This window comes from Epinephelus fuscoguttatus, linkage group LG11, assembly GCF_011397635.1.
Source record: "Epinephelus fuscoguttatus linkage group LG11, E.fuscoguttatus.final_Chr_v1".
NCBI lineage: Eukaryota > Metazoa > Chordata > Actinopteri > Perciformes > Serranidae > Epinephelus > Epinephelus fuscoguttatus.
In genome coordinates this window covers 27765974-27789090 of record NC_064762.1, presented here as the reverse complement: position 1 = coordinate 27789090, position 23117 = coordinate 27765974, and the positions used below count along the sequence as shown (strand labels likewise).

The 23117-nt window shown below is 39.3% G+C and overlaps 1 protein-coding gene across 1 annotated transcript in view; it reads right to left on the bottom strand.

Annotated features, from left to right (window-relative positions):
- Positions 1-23117, bottom strand: part of tbc1d32 (TBC1 domain family, member 32) — a 102421-nt gene that overhangs the window by 52562 nt on the left and 26742 nt on the right. The window contains exons 24-27 of the mRNA XM_049589643.1: positions 9383-9505; positions 5304-5412; positions 2339-2432; positions 2130-2255 (exon numbers count right to left, since the gene is read on the bottom strand). Coding sequence (XP_049445600.1) covers positions 2130-2255; positions 2339-2432; positions 5304-5412; positions 9383-9505 — 452 coding nt within the window. The remainder of the gene's footprint in view (positions 1-2129; positions 2256-2338; positions 2433-5303; positions 5413-9382; positions 9506-23117) is intronic.

Genomic DNA, 23117 nt, shown 5'->3' with positions numbered 1-23117 from the left:
CGAATTAATGACAAGATTGTCAGCCCTCCTTCATTCTGAATGTATTTTTGTACTCCTTGAATCACAGCTATTTACTCCTACGTAAGAAAAGTAGGCATCAATGTCATTTCATAGTGGCTGTCAATGGCAGTGATGACGAGTTCTCAAAAGGTTCATGGACATTGGATCTATGTAATCCTGGTGAGGAGGTGTGTGTGGTGCACCTGCAGCACAATGGAATACATGAGCAAATAGTAATACAGAATCCATGTTGCAGTATAGTTAGACTTTATCATATGGTGTTATTATTTGTTCTTCTCATCATTATTCCTTAACACATTTACATATGTAACGTTAAACGAAGCTCATTGTAAACTTATGTTTCTACTTTAACACTACGCTGGCTCATTTTTGTGCATCATGAACATGTGAAGGTGCACAGATTCCTGCTGCATACTTCCTTATAAGAGACTGAACACTGTTGATCAAACCAGTAGGGCACAACAGGAAGAAATTAAATCTAAGGATGAAATTTGGACATGCAGTGGGATCCATACGTTGTTATTTCTCTGGCTCAGTAAAGCACACTTTTTCTGTGGTGTGGTGTGCTGCCATTGTACAACATGTATTTTACACAGAATCTCCACCGCTGATTCGTTTACTGCCATTACAATTACATGGCGGGAACTAAATTCATCCAAAACTTTCTGTCAGTCTTGTGAGCCACATTTTGATTATTGTCTGTTACTGCGAGTTATGACAAAATCAGAAACTTAAATTTTACTTAGTCACTTGTCTTGGGTGGATCAAATAGGTCATCTTGTCTCAAAAAAGTCTTAATGCATCCAAGAAGCATTTGAAATGGAAATAAAATCAGATCGCCCTCACCAGTTTAAAAGAAATAATGCTCCCCCCCCAAATGACCATTTGTATATCATTAACTTGCTCCATGCTACACTGAATTCATGAAGAATACCACCGGGGAATGACGAATCCAAAAACTGTGAAAATTCTTCATGAACTGAAGTCATAGGGGTCCATGTTTAACAACAGCAAAACTCTAATAAAACATCCATTTGCAAACTCGTGTGTGACTTGGGTTCAGCAAATTCCCATAGTAACAGAAACAAACTACATCCTGAGGCAGCGGTTAGACAAGCAGCTCCCCTGTTTAGCTAGGTAAAATCAGGATTGGAGTCTGATTTCTAAGAGAGCAAAGATAAGTTTCACTTTTAGGTGAACTTTCAGTTGCCCGTCAAAAAGGGCTTTCTGTTAAGAAAGTACTGAGCATGCGCCTGGGTAAATGAGACTTGGATTATACTGCACGAGTTGTGTGAAAGTGCAAGCAGATGTTTTGATGTAGTTTTGCTGTTGTTAAACACAGACCCGTATGACTGAAATGTATCAAGAATTTTCTTAGTTTTTGGATTCTTCGTTCACCAGAGGCATGCAGTCATTATAAAGGCTACATACACATGCTATATCTTGTTTTTTTTTTTTCAGGACAATCTGGGCTAACCAGACTTGCCATCATTCCATGTCCTCCTATGTGCCTGTATTTTATTTGTTTGTTGTTCTATTATTTATTTTATTTTTATATCAATGAAAAAAAACAAATCTTTGTGACTAAATTCTTACATTTTTACAAGTATCTCACCATAGCAAGTTGGAAGTTGACATATTCTGCCACATATGAAGTTACACTGGAATTACACTGAAAATCGCTATCGATCTCACTGTTGCTTGAGACAGAGATAAAAGCAGCTCCAGTGATTTCGATATTGACATTAACGGCCAGGGCAAACTGTAGTTGTGTTTATCTGATCAGTTGAACCACATGATAATTACTGTGGGTAAGAGAGTGATGTGAGTTACACCTCATGAAGTCGATAAAACTTTTGTCCTGCACGTGGTCCAAAAATGCACCTCATCGGTGTGTTTGTTTTAGCCTACAGATAGTTGACAGCTTGCTAGTTGTTAACTAATTAAGTGCACAAGTTCACCCTGATTTGAAGCCAAAGACCCAAATAGCCAGTATGGCCTGTGGGACAATCAAAAAAAAAAAAGAGAATGCACCCTTTGTGACTAACATTAGTTATCTTACAGTTACAAGGAAAATCTGCAGCTATCCCAGTGGACCAGTAGCTTACCCTTTCCAGTGAGCATGTTGGGTTTGGAGGTCATGACTTTGCAGTACTGTCTCCGGCAGGCCTCCATCCAGCCCTCTTCGTTCTTTGAGTCTTTAGAAGACGCCAGAAATGAGCTGATCTCAGAGTCTGTACGATGGGTAAAAACTACAGATTAAAATTCACAACAATGCAACAAGTAATATTTGCAGCTTAATCAAAGTTCCTCTTACCTTGTGAGCTATGATGGATCTTTGCTGGGCCCAAAGTGTAACAGGGAGGTAAAGGGTAACTTGAAAACATTTGCCAGGGGTAAGGCTCTTCTCCCTGGAACGAGCAGATAACAGAATTCAAATGACCATTTGGCCACCTCATTACACCCTAATGCAATTATTACAAACAACCTACAAGATGAATCATATTTGCATTATTGTCTTTGATTCATGTCTGCACTGCTCGGACTAGATAATTGCTACGGCTGTTTGTGTGTTTGCTCCGTTATTGATGTGTCATTATGTTGGATTGTTAGCAGTTGTTTGCAATTTAAAAACATTTCAAACTATGAAACAGTGAACTGCATTTAAACAGCGACTTGTAGATGAATTAATTACAGAACAATTGTTTAGCGTCAAGCTGTTAGCAGTTTATCAAATTATGTGTTTCGTATGCCATCAGTTATTCCTCCTTAATATCTTCTTTCATTCTCTCTTCCGTCCTTCCTTTGTCACCCGCTGCCATTTATTGTCGTATTCATTACGCTTGTCATATCTTAGATTTAAAGAACCATAACTTTTGTGTCATGGCTCAGCATGTGACTTGCCGTAAGAATGTGCTCTAAATGTTAATGGGGTTTAGGAAGCAGGCCTGTTTATCCAAATGTCTGTACCCTCAGCTCATGATAATCCCTGCTGGTATTTGAGTCTGCCTCTCAGGTGATGTGCTGCTCTGACAACGTTAGAAGAAGATGCACAGAGCCCTGTATTTTGGTAAGGCATTGATGATTGCATTGAATCCCTATAAAGACTTGAGGACTCACTGCTGTAGGTGATTATTCTGCATGCAAAGTGATTTTAAGGGCTGAACTTGTGCTTTTTCCCCCAGGTGAATGAGGTCTTTCGTGCAAACTTAAGTTTTTATTACAAAAAAGTCCCAAGCACTTGATTAAGACATCTAACAGTTAAACTACTGACGACCAAGATGTTTGAATTATTACACTGTGAACATCTAAACATAGTTGAAAATGTTTCATAGCCATCATGGCAGTCATAAGGTCTCCTTTTAGGCAGCAAATATTCTGACAGACACTTCCAAATGTCAGGAATAATTATTGTTTTAACACAATAATCCTACTCCTTTCATTTCTCACCAAGTGTGGATTTATTTTCCATTTGTTTTGTAAACCTCACAAAAAATCAGTACTTTTTTAATAGCTTTGTGTTTCCTGTACTCCCCACAGGTGACAGGAGAGATGAATAAAAGAAACCTGTGAAACACGAAGGAAACACTCACTGAACTAATTTACACTCTCCTTTTTTAAAAACTCATTCATATCCCGTCTTTGACCTCAGCGTAAATTAGTTTCCTGTTTTGTGTTCTGCATTAACGACACCTAAATATTTTATATCTATTTCAATACATGCTGAGTAAATAAAGCTGCAAATCAGGCTGCAAATAAGGACTAAAGCCCTGTTGGTAATCAGGTCTCTTCATCTGAAATAAAATCACCAGTTGCACAATATTTCATAACATTGTGATTAAAGAATAATTAAACGTCAAATAAAAAAAGAAATAGACAATTAAGTCGCTTTAATCAGTGGCAATGACAATTAGGCACTGTGAGACAATGTGGTGAAAAGCAATCACAGTTGTCCAAATGTCCAATAAACAGTGATGTAGGCCTGTATCAGTCTGTGCAGCTCTCCAAAGACAGCACCAGTTGTGAGGTGTTAATGTGTTGATGCTTAGGAAAACAACATTTCACCAAAGGATAGTTGTTTGGAGTCTTTGGACACTAAAATGTCTAGAAAACAGCCTCACAAAAATACTTTGGTTTAGAATTTAGCTGGTTCATAAAAGCAGTCTAACAGCCAACAAAACTGGCATTAAAGGAGAAAAACATTTCATCCACCCCTAACCACTTGCTGACTTTTACCCCAATGCATAAAAACACACATAATTATAATTTTCTTTGGTCTGAAGACAGATCTGCCTCACCAAACACAGTCAATCTGCTTTGCTGGTAGAAAGGTACAAAAACTGAGAGTGGTCGTATTACTAATTTATTTTATTTTTTTTAATGAGATTATCCCAGGATCAGGTGTTAACTATTTTCATTATCTTAAGAAAACTATCCTTCAACCCATTATCACAAGAAAACAAAAAGGTTGTTTGTCATCTCAAAATGACAAGATAACTACAAAATGGTTATTTTCTCTTACTAGGCTACCTGTAATGTTTATCAGACATAAGGAGCGCCATGCCAACATGCATAGATGGCATCTGTAGCAACTGATTTGAGCTTAAAATATCAGATCAACGAGTGCCAGTTATTGATATTAATTAATTAATTAATTAATTAAATCAGATGGTAAAGGTTATGAAGTGGTAATGCCTTGTGCTCTGAGTTTTCCAGATAAAACTAGCTTAGTAGATAATCTGCCCGTTATCAAGATAACAAAATAATTAATTCTTGATCTTCAGATAACTTTGTTAAAAATATAATTGGAAGCACGTCAGTTCTTGGCTTCCATAGAGAAGAACCATCGGTTATACTAATTAAAAACCATCCATCCATCCATTTTCGTAACCGCTTATCCTCTTTAGGGCCGCGGGGGTGCTGGAGCCTATCCCAGATGACATTGGGTGAGAGGCAGGGTACACCCTGGACAGGTCACCAGACTATCACAGGGCTGACACATAGAGACAGACAACCATTCACACTCACGTTCACACCTACGGACAATTTAGAGTCACCAATTAACCTGCATGTCTGTGGGAGGAAGCTGGAGTACCCAGAGAAAACCCACACTGACACAGGGAGAACATGAAGACTCTGCACAGAGGGGCTCCCTCCTGGGATCGAACCAGGAACCCTCTTGCTGTAAGGTGACAGTGCTAACCACCACACCACCGGCTGCCCCATTAATTAATCAATTAAAAACCAGGTTAGCCTACAATAAAAAGTAGAACACAGCTGACCTCTTGCAGTGCTCGAGGAGGAAGCTTCCTCTCAGACGGACCTCCCACCACACTGATGCGAACCAGCACATGATTCCTCTCCACTGATACACTGTCTATAATGAACTTCCTGAGAAGGTTTAACAAAAAAAGAAAGAGGATTACACAAAGATGGAAGAGGTGGTGCAAAAGGAACAGAAGTAAACAAGAACAACTACAATGGACTCAGGCCCTAATCATATATACATACTATAGGTGCACTACGATTTGTGTGCTTTAGCACGTCTGTAAGATAACCAAATGAGAAAGACTTCAAGGGACAGAAAAGGTTGAAGACAAGGACATTTGGCCTGTGAGGCACATGTAGAATACACGCAGATCTAATTTTCTTGGTTTATTGGTGGTAGACAAGGTCATGCTAAATGACATGCCACCCAACTCACTAACACTTCAAAACTTCCCCCATTTATTGGAGCTCAGATAACTTTCTTTAAAGACTTCTAAAAGACTTTGTGCAGAGTTTGAAGCCTCGGAATGACTGTATCACTGCTGCAAGTCAAGGAAGAAAAGTCGGAGAGAAGGGTTTCAATGTTCGAATTTTAGATAGGATCAGAGAATATTCCAATTATAAAGGTACTTTAGGGTCGAAGGGTGTCAGACTTGGTGGATAGTTCTTACAGTCGAAGTAATTTGGACTTGAATTTGGTAATAAAGGAGACTATTTTCTTGTACAGTGCTCTTTGCAGCAGCCTGTTTGCCACAAAATGTCATTTGCATACATTTCTTTGTGAATGAAAAAATGTCATATCACTCAAAGCTTGCAAGTAGGGGGAAAAGTGTCACACATTCTGGCTCCATATGCATTTCTCTTTAATTCAGAGGACGTTGCGGCCTCAGGGTGCTTCAAGATCACTCTAAGCTCAAACAGCTGGGGTCAAATAAAATGTGCAGATTGCTCACCCAGAGTAGTTTTGGTGAATTTGGAGGTCACTGATATTAAAACGGTCAGAGCAGGAAAGAAGTAATGAGCATTAGGGGAAAGGAATGACAATAAAAAAGTCAAGTCAAACAAAGATGCCAAAAACACTGAACAGGAGTGAAAAGTGATCTTGGAAGAAAAGAGGGTAAAAAGAAAGAGGAGATGATGTCTGCGATGATAATGGGGGCATAAGGGGGAAGAGAGAGCACAAAAGGGAAATGAGAGAATAAATTAACAAGTCATCACCCTCCAAAAATTGAGCCAGGACCCAAACATGCAATATGAGGCGGCATTTCAGGGCCATTTTCATTCATAACCAATAGCCACAGCTCTGCCAGCCATTACCAAGAGAGAGGAGCTCTTGAACACCCACTTTCAGAAATGGTCTTTTCACTGTCTTTCCGATTTATTTCATTTTATTTGTGACAAGGCAAACAAACAAACAATTTCTCATCCTGAGCAATGATTAAATTTGAAAGTGCTCTGTCACATCAGGATGATGCACAGAGGAGCAAAAAGCTTTTACTGAACGAGAGAGAGAATGGCTGTGTGTAGGTTGAGTGTGCTCGATGTGGAAACTATTGAAATGTCTAAATGTCGGAAATAGCTTCCTGAAGCCAGAGCTTCAGCTCAGCTCAGCTGGAATAAACTGAACTTTCTAGGAAAGCTACAGGGGCTATGTCCAAGTTCCAGAAAACATATTAAAGGAAACACGCTTATTGATTTTTTTTCCAAAAGTTCGATTGGAAGATCAATATCAAGCTACCAAGAAAAGAGCTAAAATCAAGATTTGGTTCACCGAGCAGCGAAGCATAAAGAGCTGAGGTAGGAGGAAACAGACAAAAATATACCTACCAGTGCCTCTAAGCCAGATACAACATGCCAAACAGTGAGCTTTAGAGATGCGGGTTAAAGTCTTTTTTAACCATTTTGAGGCTCACTGTTTCCCCTTTGCTTTCAGTCTTTATGCTAAGTTAAGCTAACCAGCTCAGGCTCTATAGTTATTGCACAGATAAGAGACTGATATCACTAGCGCCAAACTTTTCTTTTATTGAGAAGGGAGCCTTCCTGTGTTTTAAATATATTACCTTAAATTAAATTACAATGCTGGCATTATTCTGTATTTGTTCGTATTGTCAAGTTATCCCATGAAAAGACCAAACTCACTCACTTACACCCATTATGAAAAACTTTAGCTTAGTGATGCTGTTCCCATCATACACTTAGTTTAGAGGTCAAGGATTCATTAACTCTTTGACAGACCACTCATGATACATAGTGAGAGATTGTTATGACAAGACTTATTTAACTAACTGACAATAATACAACTTCCCCACCATAAATTGTTGTTGTTAAATGCAGTGTTGGGCAGGAGCGTCACTACAGTAGCGGACATTTGTAGTTTAACTACATTTCTCAGTAGCTTGGTGGTAGCGTCGCTGTTTTCTCAATCAAGTAACTTCTCAGTAGTTAAGCTCTTTTATTGGTCACTTAGCGTGGTAGCGTCCACACAAGCTACATTTCCAAAATGATTTCTGAAGCTCAAACGAGGTGGGGATTTCTGTTATGGACTGAAATAAAACTGTCACCAGAGTCACTTCCACATGAACCTGACGGGGGAAAGCCCTCCATTCCGAAACACCGCCGTTCCAAACGACCCCCACTCCGAAATTGATTTTCAAGTCCATATGAGTTTCCTGCATCAAACACTGCCGCCCACTCTCTGGCCGCACTCGCACAATTCTGAAACTTGTTGTACTACAAAAGCTTGAAATGAATGCTCAACTTATTGTTTTTTATTGAAAATATATCACTGTCTTCATTTATTATGTATAATCTCGCTAGCAGCAGCAAACACATTTAAAGGAGACGCTTGTCAAGTCTTTTTACGCACGCCGTCCGTGGTGCTGAAATCCCTGCTGCAGCCGCCGCTCTCTGCTGACAGTAGACCGGGGGAGAAAAAAAAGACATTTCTTTGCTCTGTGCTTTCAGAAAATGACCAGGGTTAGGGTAAGAAAGACCAACGGTCCGTACAGCAGTCCCACTGTGTTTGCCAGGGCATATCAGGCTGTGTGATTATGCGCAAAGTTTGGTTTGACGCATTGGAGCAATTTCATACAATTTCGGACATTTAACGTGATAAACTAATTTCAATTCAACATGGTCATTTGCTTAGAGGATTCAACTGAAGCATAATGAGTGTTATATGTCATTAAGATGAAGTATTTGCTTGTTTTGTGGTTAATTATGCACATGATCCATTTGACTCCATCATGAATGGGATTTATATTCTTTCAGCAAAAGGGTCAATGCGCAGCCTCCGTTTTCTTTGCGTTCGTCTCGTTCATTCAAACTTTGTAAACACGGTTGGGATTTGTAGGGGACATGTGTATGCTGCTCACTATAAAATGTGTTTACTAAAATGTGTTTACTAGCCTCATTTCTAGTCAAAACAAATCTCTTTACACTTAAAAAATACTTGTTTCAAGCAAATTTTCACTTGAAATAAGTATGAAAATCTGTCAATGGAGCAAGTTTTTTTTTTTGCTTGCAATAAGAAAAAAAACTTGCTCCATTGACAGATTTTTTTTCTACTTATTTCAAGTGAAAATCTTCCTGAAACAAGTGAAAATTGTCTAAAAACAAGTTACTTTTTAGGTGATGAGTCTTATTTCAATTGTAATGAGATTTGTTTTGACTAGAAATAAATATTCTTGGTAAGATTTTGAGTTTTTGCAGTGTACCTACACATACATACACGCATGTACATTTTTGACCATGCTGTGACTGTTTGAAGCATGTCTTCAGTCTTGCTGTTGTGGTCTGAGTCATGTTGGGAGTTAGTGCAGCTCACCGTTCAATAAACAACTGAACTTAACTTTTTTACCTGCCTATCTGTTTGACTGACAGTTTTATTGATCAGTAGTTATTGATCAACTGTGACTTGGCATGAAGTTGGTTCAGTTTAGTAAAAAGCTTGGATGTAGTTGTAGCTTGCTACATTTCTGAGGGTGACAGCTTTGATGTAGTGAAGCTTCATTTAATATTAGAGTAACTAGTAGCTTAGCTCACTACACTTTCCAAGTAGCTTGCCCAACACTGGTTAAATGTTGGTTCATACCCTTTATCGGTGTCCAGCTCAGTGACGTTCTCCCTCTGACTCTGTAGCAGCATGGAGCAGATGTTGAACTGGCTCTCCAGCAGCAGAAAGGAGTCCAGATTACAGCAGAGCACGCTGAGCAGTCTGTAGCAACACACACAAAGAAAACAAACATCAAAAACACAGAGAGGACTAGCATTTTGAACAGGGCTGTGTAATGGCAATAATCCGTAAGCAAGGCGACATATTGCAATTTTTTAAAATCTAATTTCAGGTAAACTGTTTGTGTTCAAATATTCAGTAAAAACTAAACAAAAAAGATCTCTCATTTCTTTAGTTTGTGAACAACAGTAACTAAGATTCAGATTCTGTGTACAATATGAACAGTTCAATAAAATAAAATCTACGACAAATTACACATTTAAACAGCTCTTAAATACAAAAAAATATGCCCTGGGATCTCTTTCTATATAAAAAGCACAAAAAGTAAGGAAATTTGTGTTTGGTAGATTATTTCTTTGTTGTAACAATGCTTCTTAGCAATAAATCTTATACCGTTGGAAAGCCTGTTTATTTCCCTTTTAAATGGTGCCACATTTGTTAGGAACATGCATTTGTGGCATGAGCAACAGAGCTGAGTATGTGGGTTGCACCCATGAAAGATTTGCCAAATCTTCTCTGCCAATGCCAAACAGCTTTTTTTTGCTGTTGCTATTGACTCTTGTTTTGAGCATCTGGTACCCCAAGGTGCTGACAATCAGGTGCCTGATTGACACCTGATTCCTCTGAGTGGTAACTCGCTAAAAGAGTCTGAGAAGTCCAGGGCTGTTCATAAAACATTAAGAACATCCAGGCCAAACGACACCACAGTTAATTCCACACTACTGAAGCTGCTACTCTTTTTGGAACCACCATGGAGTCTGTAATAATCTCGCTTTCAGTAATGGGTGTTGTTGCAAAGGGTAACGGTATGATGTTATTATGTCAACAATTCGATATGTCACGAACATCACAATATAAATTTTTCATATATCAAAAATTATACTACTATTATCGTAAACAAGATGATATGGCACACCCCTAGTGCACCGTTTACAACTCCGCCTGTTTCATAAGCTTGTGCTGTTTGTTTGGCGCTAGTGATACGTTGCTAAGTTGGATTGGAGTCAAATGGCTGAAGACAGATTACGACACTGGAGGATCAAATGGTCAGGGGTTTAAACACAACACAAACTTAGTCAGTGCCACAAGAAGAATATCAAGAATATCAATATTTTTTTTTACACCCCTAATTTTAAGATACTGTAGCAGAAGAGCAGCACTGTAATGTAGTACATACTGTACAGCAGGGTAGAACCATGCAGAAAAAGACGCCATTCGGACTTTGGTCGTCTATTTCCCCTGGCATTGTACTATGTCTGCAAGTGCTGGATCAGTCAACACAATTTTTCACCAGCTCGCCGTAGCCAATCGTAAGCTTTGTTAAGTAGGAGCCCCTTGGGAAAAGCTTCATGGTTCATTTTCCGTTGCCGGTAATGACACCAGGCTCAAACAGGCTGTTAAGCTCCAGCAGTATTTTGGGACACTACAGTGTGTTTAAAGTCTGTCTTATATGATTCAATACCTCTAGAGAGGAAAAACTAAACATAAAAATCTTTTGATTAAGCATCATTGACTTTGTGACTTCAGTGTTACTGCCGGTCAGTTTTATTAATAACAATTACTGGTGGAATAATCAAAAAAAATCCCAAAGGAGCAAAGTGGTAACCCATTTCCCAAGACCACACTTCACTTCATAACCCTCTCCTCCTATCAGCACCAGAGCTCACCTTAATTAGACTGCATTCAAGTTCTTATCAGAAGGGTCCCATATGTGTGTCACTGGTGCGCACCATCAATCAAAACAATTTCATTCTCATATTGTCTGACTGCTCTGTGCTCTACCCCTGCATTTCATCTGGCAAAACATTTCTTTTAAATAGTATTTACCAATCAAATAGGTCTTCTCAGCATGCCAGTGATGCCAAGTGGACTATGCTGTTCACATCTAACCCATTATCCCAGCTTTAGAGTGTTAGACTAAGTACAAGGAAGGGTGAGTATGTATAAGAATGTTCGTTAATGTTTCTCCATCTCTTTTGGAATTTTTAAGTTTAGAACATGTTGGTCTTTTTTTGTTTTTAATCTACTACAGAACCCTAGAACTTTAGGTTTAAAAAAAAAAAATAGTTTCATAAAGATCAATACCACTCTCATATCAGCGCATTAGGTATGGAGCTAGAGCATAACCATAACAAACCATTAGCCAGCTAACAGACTGAATGAGGGCAGCTCTAATGCAGGCAAAGCAACAATGCACGTTCAGGATGATTCAACTGCTTCTGTTTCATCGTCACAGACCATCTTTAGGTGTTTTCTGCAGATGCTTAAGGTCATGAAAGTCTTTAAATTAAAAAAAAATGCTCAGTTTACTCCTACGTTGCACATGCATGATATATAACTGTAATCTTAGTTTTATGCATGTCCCCCCGTAATTGCCTTCTTCATTATCACAGCTATTAGTTTTCCACCATTTTTCAAAATAAGGCATAATAAACAAAACAGGCACGATGAAATGAGCAGAAATGTCAGGGTTATTTTTACACATTTAAAAAGGCTTTTAAAAATATCTCTGATCCTGCTTTTCACAAAATGTCATTCCAATTTCTAATACCGTGTGTGTGTGTTCTTGCAGTTGAGGTAGTGTTAAGCTCTGCATGGTGTTTGGTGTGTGTGTTGTGTGTTTGTTAGTCCCTGTGAATCCTTTTAAGCAGCTGCTTTATTTCCTGATGTGCTGGGCAGTAGCTTGGACCCCTGTTTGACTGACAGCTCTACTCAGTCATTCTGACAGCAGCACAGCAAGAGGCTGAGAGTCTGTCAGGCCTTCTGACCTTTCTCTGTTTGAAACTAAGAAACAGAGAACCAGGCCTGCTTCCAGTTTGTCTCTTTGATGGGCCTTTCTTATCAAGTGGGGCAAAGACTGACTCCAATCAGAGGTCTTTTAAAATGTTCTCGCTGTTCTGAATACCAATTCATTGGCAACCTTTTGGAAAGAGCAGTGGTCATTTTGTGGCCTTTAGGAATCTATCATTCAACAGGTGCCTCATAAAGATTATTTTTATTATCAATTCATTTGCTGATTATTTTCTCAAATAACTGAATTGATCTATAAATCATCAGAAAATAGTTAAAAAAAATATTCCATCTTCTCAGAGGCAAAGATATTCAGTTTGCATACTAGAAGACAAAGAAAACATTTTATCGGGAAAACAGAACCCTCATCCCTATCTGGTTTAGTTTTCAGTCTGTGCATATTAGTTCACCTAAATGAACCAACAATGGAAAGGAGAGGAGCATGCTGGCCGAAACCATGCCATCGGGTCAGCTGACCAGGGTTCAGGTTCAGGCCATGAAACAAGCCTGAAAAATACGGAACCAATACCAAGTGCCAGAAACTGCAGTTAGAGTTATACAACTCTTCTGTTTACATCACATTGAGGCTTAACCCTATGGGCCCTAGGCGTTTTTGAGGTATTTTTACTGCCTTTACTTTTAAGCTCATATCACAGTCATTATAAAGGCTACATACCCATGCTATATCTTGTTTTTTTCAGGACAATCTGGGATAACCAGATTTGCCATCATTCCATGTCCTTCTGTGTGCCTGTATTTTATATTAATTTGTATATCAATGAAAAAAACAAATCTGTGTTACTAAATTCTTACATTTTTACATGTATCTCACTATAGCAAGTTGGAAGTTGACATATTCTGCCATATATGAAGAGGGGAGACTCTCTGGAATCTGGCAATATAAGGACCATGATGCTGGGATGTTCTGTCACTTCACAGCTGTCCAAAACATGTGGTTTGTGCCAGGCAGACATGATTGCCAGTATTTTTTCATTATTGCAAGAAATTCCATTGACTCATTCACAAGTCAAAAATGTGTTTTATCTGAAAGTAACATGCAATATTTACATCTAAGATAATAGAAAAATAGTCAACCAAGTGCAGTGATGTCCTCCAAGATAATATTTGCCACATTGTTTGCAGTAAACAAAGTCTGTTGTTGTTTTTCAGTTTTAGTTATATACTGGGGGGGCATTTTGGGCAGGGGGAGGGACATGTCCCCCTCAATGTATGTGGTGACTACGGCCCTGTCATGCATGCATAATTAGGCTACAGTTGTCTGGGTGCGCAAAGGTGAAGTGGCTGGTCTTGTCATACAAAGTTTGAGGAGTGTCAACTGGATGATATGGAGATATTTGCATCTTGAAAGCCAGACTACAAATGTAGATAGACAGGGAGAAACACACGCAAGCCTAAGACGTGGTAAGATACGATATTCCTCACTATATGAAGTGACTGATAACAAGATCTGTATAATGGATTATAAAGAAATTCGTCAGGTTTTTTTGAATTTGGACACACTATGCGTCATTCAGGCCCATAGGGTTAAAGTTCCGCATAATAATGGGCGTGGCCCCTTTGAGAGACAGGCTGTCTGCAGGTGTCACCACAGTCTATGAGTCATATACACAGCTCACTTCTCCCCAGGGCCACCCTCTTGTCCAAATATGGTCACTTTTGGCTCCAAAAAAGCAAAAATAGTGATGGCAAAAATGCCATACTCAAGGCTTCAAAACTGTCCACAAACCAGTTGGTGATGTTACGGTAGCTACGTCCATAATTTTATAAAGCCCATTGTAAAGTTAGGTCAATTTCCGGTTTTCACAGTACGGTCAAGTGTATGAGCTAAAACCAGTTTGATTCAATGCAAACCAGTTAAAGCGGCATTTGTCATTTGCCCTTGTTTCTATTTATTCCTGTTGTTCACTTTGAAAGTGCGGCAATGAGGAATTATCTACATGACACCTTCTGATTTCATTACAAAAAACTAAACAAGGTGGCAGCTGGCTGGAAGGTGATCGCCAGTGAGCTGAAAGTTTCTGGTAAGATAAATGACCATCACTAATAACAAGATGGGCTACTTGCTGTTGGCTGTGTTGTATGTCATTTTCAGTAAACACAACATTATAAAATGTGTGTTTTGCATTTTAACAAGTATCCTTACAAATGTAGGGAGATAGCAAGTATCATCATCAGATGTTAGGCAATGCAGCGGGATAGTAGGACAGTCGTTCATAGAGTAAAGTGCCATTATGTTCCACTCGAGAGCAGTTGTTAAGTCAAGTACAACACCTATTGGTAAAATTAGGTATACCGGTCCACTCTAGTGTTTGGCTTAATATCAAATCAGTTTAAAAGTTTTTACATCAGCTCATCAGCTCTTGTTGCTGGCAATCAAGGCGTTCAGTGTATGAAGTGGCCTGTTAGTAGCTGACACAGCAATAAGATTAAGCAGTTAAATTTAAATTCAATATCAAAATTTTACCAGTACTGCAACATAAAGATTATAATACATGCTGGAAACACTGAATGTTTGGCATTTTTGCTTTGAAAATGACAATCAGTCCTCAAGATAGCTGCAGTTTAATTTTCTGTCAGTCCACAAACAATTCATCATTTCTTGTGTTTATTTTTTAGGGTTATAAAACGAAGTTGTCAGTTTTATTGACAGTCTGTTTCCAACCTTTGCTTGCCAGGATGGTCCCAGGTATAGACAGCTCTCCTGCAGCCAACAATAACACACTGTTCCCTCTGACAGCCATATTCAAGGTCCAACACTTTCAGCAAAAATGTCTGTAAACACACAATATCATTTACTGTTTGGCTACTTTAACTGTTTTTGACAAGGGATCACAGCAGCTAATGCTGACAAATGTGCTGTGTGTTTTAGTGTGTGTGTGTGTGTTTCTGATTAGCTGACCATAGTATAAGGTCAGCAAGGCATTATTTTAACAACAGTTTATACATTTTTAATTGTGCCAACTTCTTGAGTTAGCTCAATAGGATGTCAAACACCCTGATGTGTGTAATGTGTAAAGGATAATTAACAACACAAAGCAGGGCAACACTTCTGATTGAACATATAGTACATAGCTGTTAAAAAACAACAATACAAGAGAAACCAAATGGCCACGCTAAATGTTATTTCTCCACATCATTTCAGACTTATGTCTTTTTTTTTTTGGAAATTTAACATCAACACAATCTCTACAACAGGGCATAGATGCAGAGGAAGATGGGTAGGCTTTTTAAAACACCACAATCTATGTCATCTGAGAACTTAAGCTGTTAACATTCATGCTGACGAGGAGTACAACCCACTCTATGTAATGTTGAAAAACCTGCACTGAGACATCTATTAATGACAGATGATTACTCCCTTGATGATGTGCCCACATGCATCAGGGGACTTATGAATAAACCAATCAAAACCAAGACTGAACTGCTTGACAGTATGACTAAAGCTCATGCAGCTGATTGATTGGTCATGCCTGAGGTAAGATGCAAATGGTCAACTTTACAGACGTATTACTTGGGAGGCTTTTATCAAATAGCCAGTTGGGAGGGCCTGCTGAAATCAATCATAAAATCATTAAAAGGTTCAGTAATGCAAAGAAAATCATTGTAAATGTGGCCATAGGATGCAGTAATTTGCTGTAGGTTTGTGGAAATGACAAATATGAGTAAAATACGTTTGCGAGTTCTGCTTACTGGATACAAATAGAGACAACATTGCTAACTACACCACTCCTTACAAAAGAAAACAATTGCTTTAATTAATGATCTGCACGTATCAGGTGGCAGACTGAAAGCCCACAGGCAGAGCATCTGCAACAATCAATTAGAAGCTTCATTTGGGCCTCAGCACTGCATGCACTTCCCTACACCACCATGAAACTTTACGGCACTGTGGGGAGTTTTTTAATGTCAGCCTGAAACAAAACAAAGTAATCTCCTCCACTTTGTTGTCTGTCTTTGCTTACATATCTGACTTGTTTTTCGCCACAGAAAACAACTCTGAAATATTTACTCCTTTTCTGTTCTTATCTAGTTTACTTTGTCTGGGGAGGTGAGACAACCACTGCTATATTCATAAGACGACGAAATAACTCTCTGACCTGCCACAATGACTTTGTGGTATTTCTATTAGTAATGTTCCCAGGGGCGGGTATCATTTCAGAGTGATACTGATACCAAAGAATACTTAATTTGATATCCTTAATGTTAACAGAGTGGCATGTAGTATAGCCATTCCTTCAAACTCTTTAGGACAATACTAGTTATAGCTGCTGCTGCGGGATTGTGAGCTCTGAGCCGGAGACAGTTGTGAGAGTCCACCCAGCAGCAAACACATAGTGACACATTACCTAACGGTCATTAATGGGTTTAAAGACAGAGTCAGGCTTTTTGCTGACGGTTAGCTTGCACTGTTGTGTTGAGCTCTGGAGATGGCAGCAAAAGAAAGTTCGCTGCTCTGGTGGGTAGTTGGGATGGTCCAGGATCAGACTCCTGGCACAAAAAGGATCAAATGGAGGTTATTGTTTGACTGGAGAAGTTTCAATACTACTTGGTTATTTCGGTCATTACCCTACAGGTATTGAGTACTCATACCCAGCCTTACTTCACCTTGACGAGAGGACCTCTACACCTTCCTGCAATACAAACCTAAAATCCAAATCTACAGCAAAAATAAGGACAGCTTTTTGCTCCACCTTGGTGCATGGGTGATCAGTGTTAACAAGATGTGTGTGTCCTTCCTTGTCAATTACTTTGATCATACTCATAATAATCTCTCTGGTGCTTGGGGGAGATTGTGCTGCTGTCATTAAAAAAACATCAAATCAAACCTGGTTAAATGTGAAGCTCTGCACAAGCACACACACTTGACGTGTTCAGAGCCATCAATAGCAGAGAGAGAATAAAGGCATCCAAACAATTCAGACAGGGGAGAAACATGGGGAAAGAGTGTTGGTTGCCATGACAACAAAGAGGCTTTTAGCACCAAGGAGAAGGGGCTGAGGGATTTTAGCTCTCATTAGCCTGTGAAGATCAAGAGGGGTGGAAATTGTGGCTTCTTTTTTAAGAGGGGCTGCACTTCAGGAATGCTCAGTGCATGTTTGGCTGACAGTGGTGCTGGTGATTAAACCTGCGATGGATGTGTGGGAAAAGTTTTAAAGGCTGACTGGTTTCAAACTCCTGCTAGAGCCAATTGCAGAGTGGGTCCAATTTCTTCCAACTGCAATACTTGACACCAGCCACTGAGGTTTTATTCTGATGGCTGCTGAAATGGAAAGGGTTAGCAATATCTTATATTTTTGTGAATAAATGTAAATACCAGGAAAAATACAAATATTGCCTGTGTATTCAAAGCTTGAAGTGTCCTCTATGCCAGTGGTACCAAACTTGTCCAGCCACGGGGTCCACATTTCTCCTTAGTAATTACTTCAGGCTCCGTGCAATTTAATATTCTCAGTGTCATACTTGCGTTTGGCCATATTGTCAAGCTAGTTTGCTGTCTCTGATAAATAGCTGTCTGTTATGGCCCTGACACACCAAGCCAAGGGTTGGCCATTGGTCAAATGTGGGCTGTTGTTGAGCATCTGCTGCCCTCATTGGTGCAGTGCGTCTTGCATCGTTGACACTTGTCAGCACTAGTTGGCCTTTTCCCCACCGATTCAGTATGTTGAATCGGTGTCGGCACAGTGGAGCCTGTCGGTAAATGAAATCACTCTGATTGGCAGTTCAGGAGACCGTCTTCCGGTTTCCTTTGTTGAATGATAATTACAGACAACAGCCATCTGCTAGTACGGAAGGTTATGTCCTCTCACACAGGCACAGACAGGCACTTGTTGGCCGTCAGTTTGGTATGTTCATGTGCAACTTTTTTGTCCGAGACAAGGCAACGAGAGGCAATGCAGCAGGGGGCCACTTTCCCACATAGTGTACCTTTAAAAAACACATCAGTGAGGTACACTGTTAGACTGTGACATATTCCATCATTACAGTGCACATGGACACTGTAGTTTATTTCAGGTCAATCCTAAACACACTGACATGTTGCCATAAAACCTCTTTACGCATTATATGTTTATAAATCTGCTTCTGAAAATAGTCCCCAACAAATGTTCCATTTACTCCTGTTTGAGTCAATATAACACCCAGCTGTTCTGGGAAATTACTGAGCCTTTGCTACCATATATATATTTTTTGACATGTTTCAAAAGATTTATGTCTTCAGTGAGGTCCAACAGTCTTGGAGCTGAGAGCCACACACAGGGTGGCAAAGTAGAGAAATATTAAGAGACCTGAAGTCTCCATAAATCAAAATACACCAATGAACATATCTCTCATAATGAAATAATCTTTCTAAAGATGGATCTGTTATCTATTATTCATTATGCAGCATGCTCCCCCATCTACTGTGGTCATATAATCACTACAGCATGCAGAGTGTGTGGCTCCCTGTGTTTGACCTCAGGTGAAGCCAAGTTTCTGTCTTTGATCTGAAGGTTTACACAGAGCCACAGTGAAGGTCTGCCCACAGTAAGATTCATATTTAAATGTTAATCCTCATGAAAACAAGCTGAGACAACACAAGAGGTGCTGATGAGAATAACTGTACAGTCAAGAATAATACCACTTTTTTGGTATTACCTGCTATTGCCATTAAACAAAATAAGTAAATCTCTTTTTTTCCTATACCTGCAATTTTTGTGTTCTCTATTTATCAGTGATAGCCAAAGAACACAGAGTACCTTAATCAGACAGATGTTTGGTTACCAGGTTGTCAGTGTAATTAAAGTTATTTTTCTAATCAACTTAAGTCTCAGTGGAAAGTACAAAAATATATGCAGAATCTGTGATACCAACCATCTGGTAAGAGTATCTGCAGGTTTCAGAGAGTCAAGCTTTATTCATTTTAATGCTACCTGCACTTCTGTTTCATACAAATGATCCAGTGTCAAACTAAAGATGACATACGATTAAGGAAGAGTTACTTCCCAGCTGGCCACCAATGCCATTAGACATTGATATTTGGTTGAATTATGAATTATGTCAGGTGACGAAAATTTAATGTCAGGACATCATCATCTACTGCCCAATGCCAACGTCAATTTGACGTATAATCCTAACAACAGATAACATTGATATTTTGTTAGTTTTAAGTTCTGTTGTTAACCAAAATCCAACATCTACCAAACATCTCATGCCAACATCATCTTAGTGTAGAATAATGACATTCAGTCATAAGGTATGAAGAACAAATCCCATTGTCTGCAAAACATCATAATGTAAATGTCAATTGTCTTTCTGAAATTATACTGATGTCCGGTGTTAGCTAGGTTAGATGTGACAGTGATCAAATGATTTCCCCTACAGATTTAAAGCATACTACTTCATTAAAGGAGCTGCATGCAACATTCAGTGCATTAATATGGCAGCAAACAACTATTTGTTATGGAAGGATGCAGTGGAGTAATGGTGTCCTGAGCAGAGAATGAAGTCACACCACCTCTATGTGTGTTGTAATCTGAGCTTCTTTGTTCTTTGCTGTGGTAGACAGTCGCATGAGCGTGTTAGTGTGTGTATCCAACTGACTAGCAAGTCAGTGCTACTCTGCACTGTGCTCGAATGGAGGGCACCGTCATCCCGACACACGGTGGCCACCACCCAGTTTCCTCCAAGGTTAACACTGATAGCTCTGTTGGCACAATTGTCGTTGCTGTTCATGCTGTTAGCATCATTATCTGATGGCCCCAGGCGTAGCTACCTTAATGATGAGAGCCTTGTGTAGGCAGTCCAGGCTCAGACATTATCCTGCCTTGAATTATACAGTAAATATGCTCCAAATGTCACATACAGTTTCTTTTAAGTCCTTTATTATTGCAGCTTCATTATTAGAAACAAGTCCAATGTATAACGTGATGGTTTGACCCTGAGATAGACCAGTGTGGGGTCACTAGGAATGTTTTTAATCATGTAGCTATGAGACTAAAGCTTTTTAACTTCTTAGTACCAATGGAGCAGTTCTCCTTGAATTTCACTAGGGAATCTATCTCTATTTCTTGTAGAGAGAGACAGATAAATAAATTAAGGTAGCAAAACCAGTCACTTTATAATTTAACACTGTGATGAAATGTTTGAGCACTGGAAGAAAAGGAAAGCCTAGGAAATAAACATTTAAGGGCATTCTGTGCAACTGTGTGGAACAAAAAGTTTAGTATATTAATGAATCCTGCTGTGTATTCATGTAAAATCAGACATTCATGTGGTTCGGTGGCTCTGGGTGTTTAGGCTTTACCATCCCAATGATCTGATGTTTTTCAGTCCCTTTACTGCAGAGCTTTACTGACCTTTAAACCACAGGGGACACTGTTCTCCACTAAATAAAAATTAGACCAATGCAAACTACAACAGTCTGACCCATAAGGTGATTAAATACAGCTTTACATGACAGAATGAAAACACACTGCTGGTATTTTAAAACCCAATTTAACATGAAAGACACACCAGAGAACTTCATATATGAGCTGCTAACCTAACAGATGTCTGTGTCAGGACAAGTCTCCAATATCTAATGCATGAATGACCACAACTAGCTCTGCCTCCTGTAAAGTTTTAGCTTTTAAAGTGTGTGCAAAACTGCTGCATCTTTTACTGCTCTGTTGTGAAGTGTCCTCTGCAACAATGACTGCAACAGGAGGTCTCTGTTGCCGGCTGCTGTCAGACTCTATAACACACCCCCAACCTCCTGCTGTAGTGGAATCAACCTGAGTCAGCATTTATTCACTATCTATACATTTGCCACTCTGTTATGGTCTCTTGAAGGCACTGGGAGCATATTATCTTAATCAGCCTTGATGGATGGGATCCTACATGAGCACACTGCTTCCTTACAAAGTTAGAGCCAGCCTCAGTAAGACCAGAAAGATTTCACATACGGCCGTGTACTAACCATGATTAAGCAATACTTGAATCAAAATGTGATGACAGTTGTGGGTTGTCGCTGATATCCCCAGGACATTCTCAATCATATCATATCCAACTACACCCATACAGGCCTAATGAAACAGGTAAGATGAGTTGTAGAATGTAGACATTAATAAATATTACCGAGGGATGTCCTTTCCAAACTTTATCCTTGATTATCGATCGTTTAGTCATCAATAGTTAATGGTGTGAAGAAATACTTAGGGGGTCTATAACCAAAATTTTACCACAAGAATGCATCAAATTAAGATATGAAAACAGTGTGACAATGTGAGGGGGGTTGCTAATAAGAGATAAATCTACAGGGAACTATCATCTGAATCTCCCCTAATCTTTAAAGAGCTTTATAGCAAGTTTCAGCTCATTGTTCAGCCGTCCGACCCAGTTCACTCTCACTGTTCTCACTTCAGCCCCAGCAGGCAACTGTTCTCAGCGGAAAAGCACTAGAAACCCCACCCATCACTATCTGTTCAGCACCAAATGGCAGACAGACATTGTTAGTATCTATTTGGTGAACATAGTGTAGAATTTAGCAGCCTAAGAACCCTCTCAGGAGTTGCTGGACAGCTGGGTGGAGACTAAAACAGAGCTAAAAGGAGAATAAAAATTGGACTCATGTGGCCAGAAACATGACTCCAAATGAAAGCTAATGTTGCTCTGTAAGTGCTGGATGTATAAAGAGGCAAATGTTTCTGACAGGTTTTCATATCAACCTAAAGGAGCAGTGTGCAGGATTTAGTGGCATCTAGTGGTGAAGTTGCAGATTGCACCCAACTGCACACCCATCTAATCACCTGCCCCTTGTAACTGTGAAGTGGTTCCTACAACTGCCTTCAGTAACCTCTCTGGAGGGCCTTTTGCATTTATACACGCTTGGTTTGTCTGTTCTGGGGTCCTGTAGAAACACTGTAGTGCAACTGACAGACTTCATGGAAGAGGACCCGCTCCTTACTTAGATACGAAGGGCTCATTCTATGCTACCCTAAATACAAAGATTCTTAGTTTCAGGTGATTATACACCAATGAAAACATAGTTATCAATACTGTATTCAATTTTTGCCTATAGATTTCCGTAAATCCTACACACTGTACCTTTAAAAGACAATGATATGTCAATGCTGCATTAACTTGGGTCTGCTGTCCCCTAGTGGCCAGGAAACTCTTGTATTTCAGGTTTAAGATCTGAAACAAAGGCTGCATTCCAGATCGCATACTTTTTATTTTTACTTTTAGTAGGTACTACAGCTGCCCTTAAAAAGTACATACTGTTGCATGCAGTATGTACACAACTGGGACATTCTCATTTCTCATAATATTGTGCCTTTAAAATTTGACGCTGTTCTAACATATTACAATCACAACAGTAATATTACATATTAATTTCTCTGTCATTGTTATTTTCATAGTTATATCTTTTTGTTGTTGGTTGTTTTTATAATCATTTTGTTGATTTAAACAATTAACACTCGTATTACTGCTATTCTACTGGTCATCGGTTACTTGAATGCACTGTCATCCAGCACTGCAACGTCTGAGAGCTGTCAATCAGCTGTCAGCTATCATCTGTATGTGGCTGCGGGTCACTCAATGTGACGTATCTTCCACTGTGTAGAGGACTCTGGGTCAGAATAGCCAGAAAAGCATGCTGGCTTGCATACTGCAAAATAAGATCAGATGTAGTAGAACATCCTGGTATCTTTGGCATACTGCATTTGACAGTCTACGTATTGGGACGTACTAAATCTTTTTTTGGCATACTAAATAATATGGTAGTATTGAAACACACACCAAGTCTCATAACCAAACAGGCAGT